At 42.1% G+C, this 12572-nt stretch overlaps 2 protein-coding genes across 3 annotated transcripts; one reads left to right on the plus strand and one right to left on the minus strand.

Moving 5' to 3' along the window:
• Window positions 1-1603: 1603 nt before the first annotated feature.
• Window positions 1604-6658, plus strand: LOC103631961 (probable protein S-acyltransferase 22). 2 transcript variants are annotated; one of them, XM_008653822.4, is made up of 9 exons: window positions 1604-2064; window positions 2213-2326; window positions 2603-2974; window positions 3758-3826; window positions 3927-3998; window positions 4210-4326; window positions 4461-4541; window positions 4973-5158; window positions 5609-6658. In XM_008653822.4, the coding sequence occupies exons 1-9, from the start codon at window positions 2023-2025 to the stop codon at window positions 6347-6349; spliced, it is 1794 nt and encodes a 597-aa protein (XP_008652044.1). In that variant the 5' UTR covers window positions 1604-2022; the 3' UTR covers window positions 6350-6658. The 2 variants fall into 2 exon arrangements, with proteins under 2 accessions (XP_008652044.1, NP_001313492.1); NM_001326563.1 differs by having other exon boundaries at window positions 1703-2064; window positions 4198-4326; window positions 5609-6571.
• Window positions 6659-8489: 1831 nt separating this feature from the next.
• LOC100284198 (uncharacterized) lies at window positions 8490-11505 on the minus strand. The gene is made up of 7 exons (NM_001157093.2): window positions 11330-11505; window positions 11110-11166; window positions 9547-9638; window positions 9365-9445; window positions 9178-9275; window positions 8925-9006; window positions 8490-8824 (listed from the first exon to the last, which is right to left on the minus strand). The coding sequence occupies exons 2-7, from the start codon at window positions 11138-11140 to the stop codon at window positions 8786-8788; spliced, it is 423 nt and encodes a 140-aa protein (NP_001150565.1). The 5' UTR covers window positions 11141-11166; window positions 11330-11505; the 3' UTR covers window positions 8490-8785.
• Between the last annotated feature and the right edge of the window lie 1067 nt (window positions 11506-12572).

Raw genomic sequence — 12572 nt, forward strand, 5'->3', positions numbered from 1 at the left:
CTAAGTTGAACAGGTTCAAACTTGTTCAGTTGTAAACAAAATCAACTGAACCGGTTTGCACCAGTGCAACTTTAATTTGACCTATCTCGAAGTTTTTAGTGAAAATTTTCAGGTGTAGCCTATTCACCCCCCTCTAGGCTACTTTCACCGCATCGCACGAGCCTGTCTCGGACATGAAGACAACCCGAGCCCAGCCTCAGTCAAAGGTCACGGAAACCACAGAGACATGAGCATTTTAATGCAAATACCTACCCCACGTGACGCCATAGTCAAACAGGGAGTGACGGGACCGCAGTCCCATCCACTTTCACCAACTACGATGACGCACGCCCGAGAATAACGGCCACTGCTCCCCCACGCCGACTACTGTGCTAAACAACTCCGGATGGGACGTGCGTGCGTCAGAGCATGGTCTCACCCTTGGGAGGGAACTTCGCCTCGCCCGAAGTCGGCCTCAGCCTCGAAGAAAACTCCACCCTCACCCGAGCTCGGCCGGCTTCGGCCAACTGCCCCGGCAACAACTCCCCGCGAATCCCGCAGGAGACCACTCCGACAACTATACTAACCCCCTCCATGTACAACTGTATGCCTCGAGGCAGGATCGACGAAGGCCTCGGGAGGAACCTCCGTCTTGTCCGAACCTGGTCTCGATCTAGATAACGCCGACCAAAGGAGGCCACCAACTCCTCCACGAAGGCTGCTGACAACGGGATGGTTACAGGACCGATGTCAATTTTGCTTTACACCATACGGGGAGAATTACCATGCGCTTTTCACCATACTCCCTCCGTTTCTTTTTATTTGTCGCTGGATAGTGCAATTTTACACTATCCAGCGACAAATAAAAAGAAACGGAGGGAGTACTTATCACTGTTTCAACAACTACGACTCGGACAACACCTCCATCAGACAGGCTCGGGTACGCGTCCGATCTCCAGACCCTGGCCTCGGCTCTTTGCTCGGTCAAAATGCAAATACAGGGACCAGACGTCCACCTCCTAGTTCAAGTCAACGGCAAGTACGCAGGCCATATCGACGATCATACTGGCTATAGGGGCTCTGACTCATCTCCTCTTCCATACACGACAAATCGTGGCACTTCACAGGTTTTCACCCTACACAATGATATTGATACTTGCCTCAATCACCATCAGGGACTTGGGAACCTCTCGTTCTCTCGACCGGGCTTGTACCCCTACTACAAGCACCTATTTGTAAGTAATATAAGTCCCACCCCTTCTGAAAGTAGGGTCTTCTCTTGTCTGAACCCTGATAAAGGCTTGTGTTTTCTTGCATCAACTATCTGGATCTGAGTACGCACTACTAATTCACTAGTTGGTAGGACACTCGAATCTAAACATCGATAATAATTATATAGATGAGTAAGCTACTAGAGATAGTATTACTAGCCCATTATTTAGCCCTCACTCAAAATTTGGGCTGGGTGCTCACACTGTGGCAGCAGCAGCCGCCGCCACATACTTTGTCCTTGACCGATGTCAAGCGGTATCCTACGTACGTGGCAGGCGTCCTAGCAAAAGGAAAACGCACACCACACACACGCGCGTAGCGTAGCAGCAGAAACGGAGACATACAGAAGAAAGAAGGCGACGATTAACGCCAACGACTTAGCAGCAGATCGCCGTTTCCACCCTGCACAATAAATCCAAGAGGCGCCGGAGGGATGGCCACCGCAGGCACACTGTCGTCATACTCCCGTCCCGACTTCCCGAGACGCCGCATTGGATGCTCCCTCCGCTCGAATCTGCCGCTTTCCATTATCGCTGACCCAAGCAACATTCTCTGCTTCTTGGTCCTTGCCTTCTTGGTTCGCCCTCCCGCAATCTCTGGTTCTGGCCTCTGGGCATCGCGGGAGTAAGGCATTTCTTGGTTTTCCTTTCCTGAGATGGGTCTGAGAAAGAGAAGCGCCATGGTTGGTGAGGCAGCCGTGTTCGCCGCATCTTGGTAGCCCTCACTCAGCATTGGCATCCTCTCGTTCTTGGACTTGGAGTTAACTCAGCCATGAGGAAGCATGGGTGGCAGCTGCCGTACCACCCTCTCCAGGTATAATCCACATCCACTCACCGGCGTGGGGTTGTGCGCTCGCCTTTCCCTCCTCGCAGTGTTCTTGCCAATCCTAGCATTTGCCTCACGCGTCGCGCTCTGTTATAGTGTTCAGCGACTGACTGGCTGACTGACGGGCGAGCTGCAGGTGGTTGCGATAGCCGTGTTCTCGGCACTGGGGTTCGCCTTCTACGTCTTCTTCGTGCCGTTCGTGGGGACGAAGCCGTTCCAGATTGTGGCCATGGCTATCTACACTCCATTGGTGAGGTTCCTGCCCTTTTTTCAGGGGTTTATTTCGCTAGTATGCATAGATCTGGAGTTCGGTATTTGTTTCGCTGCCAGCCATCCCGTGCTTTACAGTTCTTGGTACTTATTGCAAGTTCAAACGCTGGTAGAGAACGTCATCTGCTTTGCATGTGCTGCACATATCTGTCGTAAAGGAATGATGATATGACATCCGTTAGACTATATAGCATCATTGCTCACTTGAGCGACTGGACAATTTTACCTCGAGAATGATTAATGTCTTCTTTTGCAGATTACATGTGTTGTTGTGTTATACATATGGTGTGCGGCAACAAATCCTGGAGACCCAGGCATTTTCGATTCAACGAAGAATTTGAAATTAGATAAGAATGAAAAGCACTCCTATGTGAATTCGGATCAGGGGATTAATCATGGAGGAAGGCCATTAAGTGAGACTTTTGGTACTGCTGATAACAGTGAGAAGCTGAGCAGCATGCTTGAGAGGAACGATTCGCCTTCTTGGCCCAGATTTTCTGGAATTATTTCCCTGGTTTGTCTCCCATTCTCTTGCCTTTGCAAACGGTGTCTCCATTCAGACAGTCTATCTTCAGAACACAAAATGTGTGAAGAAGGCATGTTTTTCTGCAGCTTATGCGAAGCAGAGGTATTGTTAACGAGTCCTTTTCCTATTCCTTGTACTGCACTCATGTACTCCATGTATTGCTCTTGGGGCTATTCAATACAAACAAGTGCTAGTGATAGCACGGTATCAGTTTTTTTCCCTGATGGTTCTATCTGCTAGCTGTTGCTGATGCTCATGCGTTGCACATGAATACTCATACCTGAACATACTTGTCCTGTTTCTTCAAGCTATACTGGTCTGGGCTGTTCGCTTCGGATTAAAGCCGGCTGTTTGGATCGCTGTAGCTGCAATTCATAGAAACAAAAATACTGTAGAAGTTGTATAAGCCGATACAAATTAAAGCCAAGCGAATATCCAGAAATTTAGTAAAACTTTTACAGTGAATTTTACATCTTCCAGCTGTTTATGCTTTAGCTTGGCATGTGCTTGTGTAGATCGCAGGTAGGTGGCATGCTCATGGTTGTACTTCAAATTTTGCTAATATTCAGTTTGCTATTCAGTAATCAATATAGCTTTGACAAACTAACCAATATGTGGATGTATTATGAGGGAAACCCATGAAATTCAGGAATTACTGTAGCAAACTATACTGAATCCAGATAAGCAAGGCTAGTGATTTGAATCAAATAAAGTCATTTAGACATTTATCTAATTGTGCTCTGAATTTCTGATTCAACTGTTATAGCTGAATTGAAAGTCAGTCTTCTGATACATTTGGGATCTTGATTAGTGTCTTCATTATATCTAACATTTTATGAAGTACTAGCATAATTCTTCACCTTTTGATTTGGATTTCGTGCACAGGTTTTGAAGAACAGTAAGCATTGTAGAGTATGTGACAAATGTGTTGATGGCTTTGACCATCACTGCAGAGTAAGATCTGTTTTTCTTATGATTTCCCTTGATACTAAGAAACATGATACCTCATAAGAATTATGGTCTTATTTTGCCTGCTGCCTCTGCTCTTTTGTAGTGGCTTAACAATTGCATAGGGAAAAGGAACTACAAAGGTTTCTTTGTTCTAATGGCTTCTGCAGTTATCCTGGTAAGTGTGGATCTCTTGACAAATGACAAACTGACACAAATCGGAATGTAAAGAGGTCCCCTCTGTTATTGCATTTACCTTTAACATCTGTACCAAGTGGAGCAATGCATATAGTTAGCAATGTTGTTCTGCATCCTTCCTATTATGGTATCATGGTAGGTTCTTGACAGGTCTCCATGGTTTGTACAACTTGATCCAGCTTGTGATGCAGTGGTTGTCGGGGGGACTTGTGTTGATTCTCTGTATTGTGAAGCGAGGAGAATTCTCCAGGCAGGTTGTCACAAAGTTGGGAAGCAGCTTCTCAACAGTGGCTTTTGTAATTGTTGTGGTGAGTTGAACAATTTTTTCTTCCTTTACTTACTGAATATGTGTCCGCTTCATTGAAGTTCATATATTTTTTGGTAAACTAAAACAATGCTCTTTGAAAAAGGTTACAAGATTGGATGTTCTAATTTTTTGCAGGCAACTTGCACCATTTTAGCAATGGTTGCAACCGTACCACTTGCCCAGCTTTTATGTTTTCATGTCCTTCTTGTAAAAAAGGTAAGTTGCTCTTGAGGTTCAACGGGATTCCTTGACTAATATCTTACAACAATAGACATGTTTGCAATTTCCATTTTTGGCCCACCTCTGGGATCAATATTCCTGCTTCCTGGAATGGATTGCTTGATCGCTACTATTGTGGACTGTTTTTTTTATCCACTGCATGGCTATTATTATGAAGCTCAAATTAAGTATCCCCTTAGTAAGAAACAGCAAGAGCAAGCGCTCCTTTGTCCCACTAATGATAGCACAAGAGTCGATTGTTTTGGTCACATTTTCTACTGAAATAAGTTAGTCGCATACTATGAGTTAACTATAATTGGTTCAGGTGTTCTGCAAGAAAAATAGAAAACTTTGTGCATTTAAACATGACGCTCTTTTTTTTCCATATAACTTGAGGTTAAACTGCAATCCTCTTCATGTGTGTCCAGGGAATTAGCACATATGATTACATCATAGCTTTGAGGGAGCACGAGGAACAACAAGAGGTTCCTGGACACCAAAGCCCGCAGATGTCTATTGTTAGTTCTGTTACTGGTTTTAGCACAGCCAGTTCTTTTGGGCCTCTTCATCGTGGTTCATGGTGCACTCCACCAAGATTATTCCTGGAAGACCAGGTATGAGAAAATCACTCATTTCTGTCAAAAATCTTATGCAGCCAAGGGAATGGAGATCTTGGATAAGCCAAAGACAACATGACGTGATATATGACTGGACCATGGATCATATACATGTCCGGATATTGCATGCGTTGTTTTGTTAGTTAGCTGAACATTTTCATCGATTGTGTTGTATATATAAATGCCAACTGAAATCAGATTTCATTATATGTGAAAATGACTTCTTGATAGTAGTAACTACATTTTCAAGTACTTGCATTTGTATGTGCTTGAAGTTGTCTTGATTCATCATTAGTGAAGTATGCTATTTTTTTCAAACAAATAGCATAATATTTTGGTGACAATCAGACGATAAATCAACACTGTAGTTCCACTAGGATTCAGCATGCATTATCTTTCTTCCACCTTTTGCAGTTGATACTTATTGCTTGGTCCTCTCTTTCGCAGTTCGATGCCATTCCTCCAGAGATTGGCATTTCACGGAATTCAGGCAGTAAGAAAACTAAGGAAGAGGAAGGAGCAAGGAGAAAAGCTGGAGCAGTGAAAATCAGTCCATGGACATTGGCGCGGCTTAATGCAGAGGAAGTCTCAAAGGCAGCCGCGGAGGCAAGGAAGAAATCCAAAATCCTGAAACCAGTTGGAAAACATGGCGCCCCAGAGAACAGCAGCAAACCAGACCATTTGCCTAGCTACAAGAGACGGCTAGACAGGAGAGGTTTCCCTGCTGAACTCTCTCTTGACCCACTTGCAACTCTATCTGCAAGCGGCACCGAAAGCAACTACAGCGACGCAGCAACAGAAATCTGTGGCAGTCTAGCCCCGTTACAGCTCGAAGCGAGAAGTGCTTTCCAACCGAGTACTGCAGCGTCCACAAGAAATGTTGCTTCATCGCCTGAAAGTAGCTTTGACTCACCAAATCTCCACCCCTTCCGCACTTCCTCGGCCACAGCTGATGAGATGCAGGGAGCCATGATGCATACAGCTCACAGGGGCATCGAGTTTAAAAGATCGTCAAGCGATGGTTATGAAGCATCAGGAGGTGAAGATAGCGACCGCATCCCTTCAAGGATCGTGCACAGGTCGTCAAACTGGGCCAGTGTCTTTCTGCATTCTGGTCAGGGAGACCCTCCAGCTGATCTGCTGACGACATCAGCTGAAGGTTTTGTAGCTAACGACTCTGGTTCCTAGAGCAGGCATTGCTGGGTATGACAGAGCGATGTTGACAAGACATTGACTAGTATCTGGCATTAGGTTTAGGTTTAGGCGCTTAATTTGTCTGATTACATGCGGGGATTTGGATTAGTTCTAGGGGCCGATTACATGTCTGTAAAACTGCCTTCTTGCTGGTGCCACTTTTTTGGCATTCCATTGTCGCCTTCGGCAAAATGTGAATTTGACGCCATTGTGCTTGCTGAGCTTGATCCAAAGTACTGTCGCTGAGTAGTCTTTTGTAATCACATCCGAGTGAGATTAATAAGGTGTTTGGCTCGGCAATTACCGTCTAAGCTTTGTATTATTAAACTCTAGTTGCATGATCACGAAAAAATCATCTGATCATGATGAACAGTGGAACTCATACTATAGGGAGAATCACCTTCAGCTTGTTCGCTGCGGCTGCGGCTTCTACAGTATTTTTCTCTCTATGGATTGCAGCTGCAGCAGTCCAAACAGCTGCAACAGTGTCGGCTTGTAGCCAGCCGAACACGCCCCTTGTTCCGGCGTGAGTGGGTGACGGACGTCACGGACCACACGGTGAGCCTGGAAGCAACAACAACGACGACCTATGCCGTGTTGCTGATCTGGAGCTCGAGCAAGAATATGGTATCTGGTTCTTGGCTCTAGGAACCACCTTTGGATGGACCTGCTGATCTGCATTCCACAATAGTCCAATAAGCAATACCCGAGAAGTAAAGAATCAGCGGTGACGTGCGCATCGGTTGTAGGACGACAAAGATTTCATTATTGGCACCCGATAAACAGTGCAGAACAGGGATGTGAAGATTAATTAACAGTGGATGAACAGTTACCATAACTAACAGTGATTCTAAACAGTTGTAAACTGTCGTAGAGGGTAGACTGGCCAAGTTGTTTATCAAATGACTTAACCAATACATCTCTACTTTGCGTTGTAAATCAATTTCGCTCTTTATCCTACCTTACCATGTCTACACCACTGTATAATCCACAGGTTTAACCAAATCAACCTCACACTCACAACCTACACTAAATTCATCAAATAAATTGTACTCAGACTTAACACATTATCAAAATCAATAATTCAGATCGCTCGATAGTCACCTTCCCCTTAATCAAATCAAATAAACAATGTTATTTAGATCACCCTCCTATCCTCCCGCACCAGTCTTCCCCTCCGTCGTCGACCTCTCTTCTTCTCCAAATCGTAACGTTAGTACTTAGTATAAACTATATGCTAGTCTAATAGAATAATCATTTTTTCTACTTAGACTCTCTCCAGCAAGGTGTGCTATATGCTCCTCTACTCTATATTTAGCGCATGGTGATCAACTTTTTCCCTCCAACAACATGCGCTAAAGGGTCCGGTAAAATAGAGGACGTCCTCAACCACCTCCAAATGCAGCGGCTCCTCTATTCGTGTCTCTCTACTTCAGGTCCGCTAGAAATGTACAACAGCATGCAGTATAATAAGTATTGTAGCTGAATTAATGAAGAATAAGTAGCAGCAAGCAATATTATTAGGTGTCTGCTCAAATATGTATAGTAATTTTTTTAAGATCTGCCAAGGAAACTTTGTAATAAAAAGGCGTACTATTTTAGGTGAAGAAAAAATTAATATACATCGTATATTAATACTAGATATACAAATGATATTTTTCTGTGCGTGTCCAATGCGGAAAAAAGAATGTAGAAAATAAAGTCTGGTAACACTATTTATATAGAGGATGAAATTTAGAGGACGCTACTGGAGTAGAAAAAAATATAGAGGACGAAATCTTTTAGAGGGTGCTGTAAAGGACACAAAATATTCTTTTAGAGGATGAAATTTAGAGGACGTTGCTGGAGACAGCCTTACCTTGCATGCAGGGTGGCCTTATCTTCCATCTCCAGAACCGTAAATTATATGGCACTTTCTATCTTCTGATTTTTTCCAAACACGGAGACTACAACTTGTTTATCCTCCCTCACAAAAAATGTTGATTCTCATGTGCCACTCATGTGTGTTTTTTCAAGGTTTTCCTAGTTATATTGTGAATCATTTAGATAACCCCTTAAAAATTTGGAAGGTCTAGTAATCCTGGGTCGAGCCACATACATGATTACATGAACCGCAATTGTGTTCAGAAACTCGGTCCACACAATAATATATAACTTATATTATCATATAAAGGAACATATTAGCTTTTACTTCCATACAAGCTTAAGAGTTTCTTCAACAGATCCATTTCATGGGTGAACCTGCATCCTGGTCTCAAAGGAATGGACCTTTGATTTGGCCAGTTTGGGGCTGTAATTTACAAAGAGCAATCCTAAAGAAAACATATAAACATGAGGGATCAGACATCGGTATAATCAGTTTGCTACTGTAGTTAAAAAAATACAGGCTGCTAGTTGCTACACCGCAAGCATATATTGCGCAAAAGGTTGCTAGACCGGAACACGTTTTCCTCTGTAGCGGTCAAGGAACTGCAGACACAAGATAAATTGGGCTTGTCAGAATGGGCACGGGGCAAAGATTCTAGTCTGAGGAACCAAAGAAGAACATCATGTGTCGCGAGCTTCTTACCGATGTCACAAATGGTTGTTGGAAAATCCAGCCGATGATAGGAATCCTCTGCAAGAACACAGAAAGTGTTGGCCAGAACCCACTGCAATGGAATTGCCAAGTCAGCGACCAGATATAAGGAACTTTTTAGAAGAAATAGAGGTTCATTAGAAATGAATAGGTATTTGCAGCATTGTTTTTTTTACTGTCTCAACAAGAAATTGCAGATTACTAAAGGAGAATGGACCAGTCGGTCACAAAAAAACTATCCTACCTGAAGAGTACAATAAAGCCATATGCCTCTAAGAGCATGCCAAAAAACGGCCACCCAATGAGAACCAGAAAAAAACCAGCACCAAATGAGATAGTACCCTGTTCACCAGAGCAGTTATCGAGAAAGATGGGATGTTAGACATGTTTAAGGGCAATAGCCCTAGCAAATACAGTGGTTGCAAAATAACCTTGTAATTCTTTGGCTTGGTGAAGAACTGCATAGTTGATTTCAGACCAATTGTCAAACCCAAACCTGACAGGAAAAGAATCTGGAATAGCATCAAGAGAAAAAGGTGAACCATATGCACAGTGAGTTAACTTAGATCCTCAAAAGATTCAAAAGCAAGTTACAAAATGGAAGATCAATTACATTGCCCATTGCGATGAGCCCCTTGTCAAAGAAGAAAACAATTCCCAGAAATGAGAAGAATATTCCAAAGCCTGTCAGGCCAAGCCCAATCTCTGTGCAAGATGAAATTCAGACCGCACATATCAATGAGTTGAAAAAAATAGACTGTAATATCTAAACCAGCGAATATGTTTTTGCAACTTCATACAAAAGATTTTGCACGGCAGATTTTTTTCGTCACACTTTGATCATTGAACATTATCTTTTCAACACAGTCAAACCACCCAAAGGTGGTACTTTAAGCTCGATGAATCTACTGAGAATCGCTGAAAATTTGCATCAAAACCCAGACAGAACAAGGTTTCAAAGTGGAAGTTGACCGAGCATAGAGCATCTCCAAAAGTCTTTCCTAAATTCACTCTAAATCATCATTTGGAGAGCCATTTGAATAAAAATTGCTCTCTATCTTACCACCCTCCAGCAGATTTTGTAGATCTTGTGTGCACTCTAGAGAGCCAATCTCACTCTCCATCTTTAGCTAGCGAGAAATCCAGAATAGATGATGGCAATATTTATATATCTAATTAAAGAACTTGTTGGAGGACATTTTTTCACCCAAAATCTCCATTCCTATCAATGAGGAAAAATACAGAGAGGTTCTTGGAGTTGCTCTTAGCTAATGGCTGAGTAGATGTTTCTTACAGTAGTCAATTAAAAACTAGCATAAACATCTTAGGCCTGTTTCAACTAAATCCAAGCATCTTTCAGAGGATTCAGCAGTCAGACAGCAGCTCAGCACTGCAGTTAGTATTTGTGTAGTATGGCAATTGTGTCGGCCTAACCAGCAGACATCTTGAACTTTAATATCTTTGGTTTGCCTGAAAGCTTTATCCAGTTGGTGCACTTGAGCCAATATTTCCACAGATTGGACAAACTCAGTTGAGATCAGACACAGTAACAAACTGCTAGAATATCACACATGCTATCGAGGATGAACAGACCCATATACTTGTTCTTTCTAATAACACCCCCAGCCCACCCTTGAAGGGAAAAAAAAGAATTAGCAAGTTGCCTCTCTTGCATTGTACACACTTATAACACTAAAACTACCACTCAAGTGATATTGGCATATTGTAGACCACAGGCACACAGTACATGATATATGCTGCCACTCATGGTCAATTGTAACACTAACACATTTAGACAAAAAAATGCAGGTTAAATTATACAGCACGTTCCACACATGATATTACCCTGATGGATCAACACATTAAAACTACTGTTTTTACATGATATGAGGTGCATGTCACAGTTTATATGATTGAAAAATCATCAAATATCAGTTAAAGACATGCAAACCTTCAAAACAAAGTAGCATCCCTGAGGGTGACTTTGTCACATTCATCACAAGACAATTTGCAAACATGCTAACTTGTTAAGTTCTGAATTATGAGGCAGAAACAAAGGACGTCAAGCAAATCAATACACATTCATGCCTAGCACAAACTATCTATGCTCCTATCAGAAACAAATGGAACAAAAATTGGGAAGACAATTAAAAAAAGAGTGGTGACAAGTCCATACTCTTGAGGTCATTCATCTCGAAGGAAACCATCTTGTCTTGCAATGACACCGTGGATACTAGCAGGGGCAGATCCAGTAAAGGAATATGGGTGATTTTTGCAACAACAAAAAAAACTTCGAAGTTAGGAGGGTTGTCAAATAGCTAAATAGCTTTAGGTTAGGGTTTCGGTGCTCAGCTTCGAACAGGATGAAGGGAAGGGAAAAGAACGGGTGGGAGTACCTGGCGGGTGTCGTCGCCGGCGAAGAGACCAAAGAAAGCCTCAGCAGTCAGCACCTGGCTTAGGGCGGCGGCGGCGGCGCACCCGTCGTCTGAGAGCGACAGAGGGGCTAGACTAGAGAAGTAGAGAGACAAACAACGCACGAGGAGGTTATGCATCGACGGCGTCAGAATTCAGAAAGAGCCGCATCGGGACTCCTCGACCGTTTTTTCTTTGGAAATTTCTGTTTTATTACAGCTATTTTGGGAATTCTATTTAAAAAAAGGGAAATTTGGATCCATACCATTAAAAGATCACCACCTTGGATCCATACCATTACTATCTCACTTACATGTGGGTCCACATGAGTCAATGACATGTGGGGTCCATGGTATATATCTAAAGTTTGGATCTTTTAATGGTATAGATCCAATTGCGCATTTAAAAAAGGATTACTATCTTTCTAAGTAAAAATGAATTAATTTTCTTTGTGAATATAGAAATTCAGTGTTCCTATACTAGACCTTAGAGCTAGTTTAAGAACCCCATTTTCCCTAAAAATCGATTTTTCCAAGAGAATTCAATTATTTTTCTTTAAGAAAATAGAAATTCAACTAAAAAAATAAAGTTCCTAAATTAGCTCTTATATTTTTCTTTCACTCTCTTTTATTCTTATGGAAAAACCCTAAGAGGGTGTTTGGTCCAGTGAAACCTAAAATGTAACGAACGGATTATAGGGCTAATAGATATCGATATCAGTATTAAGTACTAATATCCAATCTAATTATAGCTAACAACCATTACCGTCGACAAGAGATTCCATTGCCATTCTCGTAACAATGTCTGAGCCAAACAACACCTATGAGCTAAAACAAAATGATTAAATGACTAAGGGCATGTTTGGTCCCTAAATTACCAAACACGGTGACTAATAGCATCTCTAACTATCATGTAAAAAGGTTCATAAATGTTAGTTTAAGGACTAATGTACCCTAAACGATGTTGCTAAATTTAAGAAGTTATTATTTTATCCTTTCTTGTCTCTACATTTGGCAACTCGAGATTGACTCCTCAAAGCATTTTTCGTGCGAAATTAGTGTTCTATGTGTTCTGTTTTTATTCTCTTTTATTTTTTATTAATAAACTTCGGGCTACTATGTGGAAGAATTTTGTTGTATGTTATATTTTTTTATTTCTATAGTTTGCAATTTAGGTCTTGTTTGGAATCTATGAATGATTTTGCGTCTGTTTTGTACACAAATTTTA

This window comes from Zea mays, chromosome 1 (assembly GCF_902167145.1).
Source record: "Zea mays cultivar B73 chromosome 1, Zm-B73-REFERENCE-NAM-5.0, whole genome shotgun sequence".
Lineage (NCBI taxonomy): Eukaryota > Viridiplantae > Streptophyta > Magnoliopsida > Poales > Poaceae > Zea > Zea mays.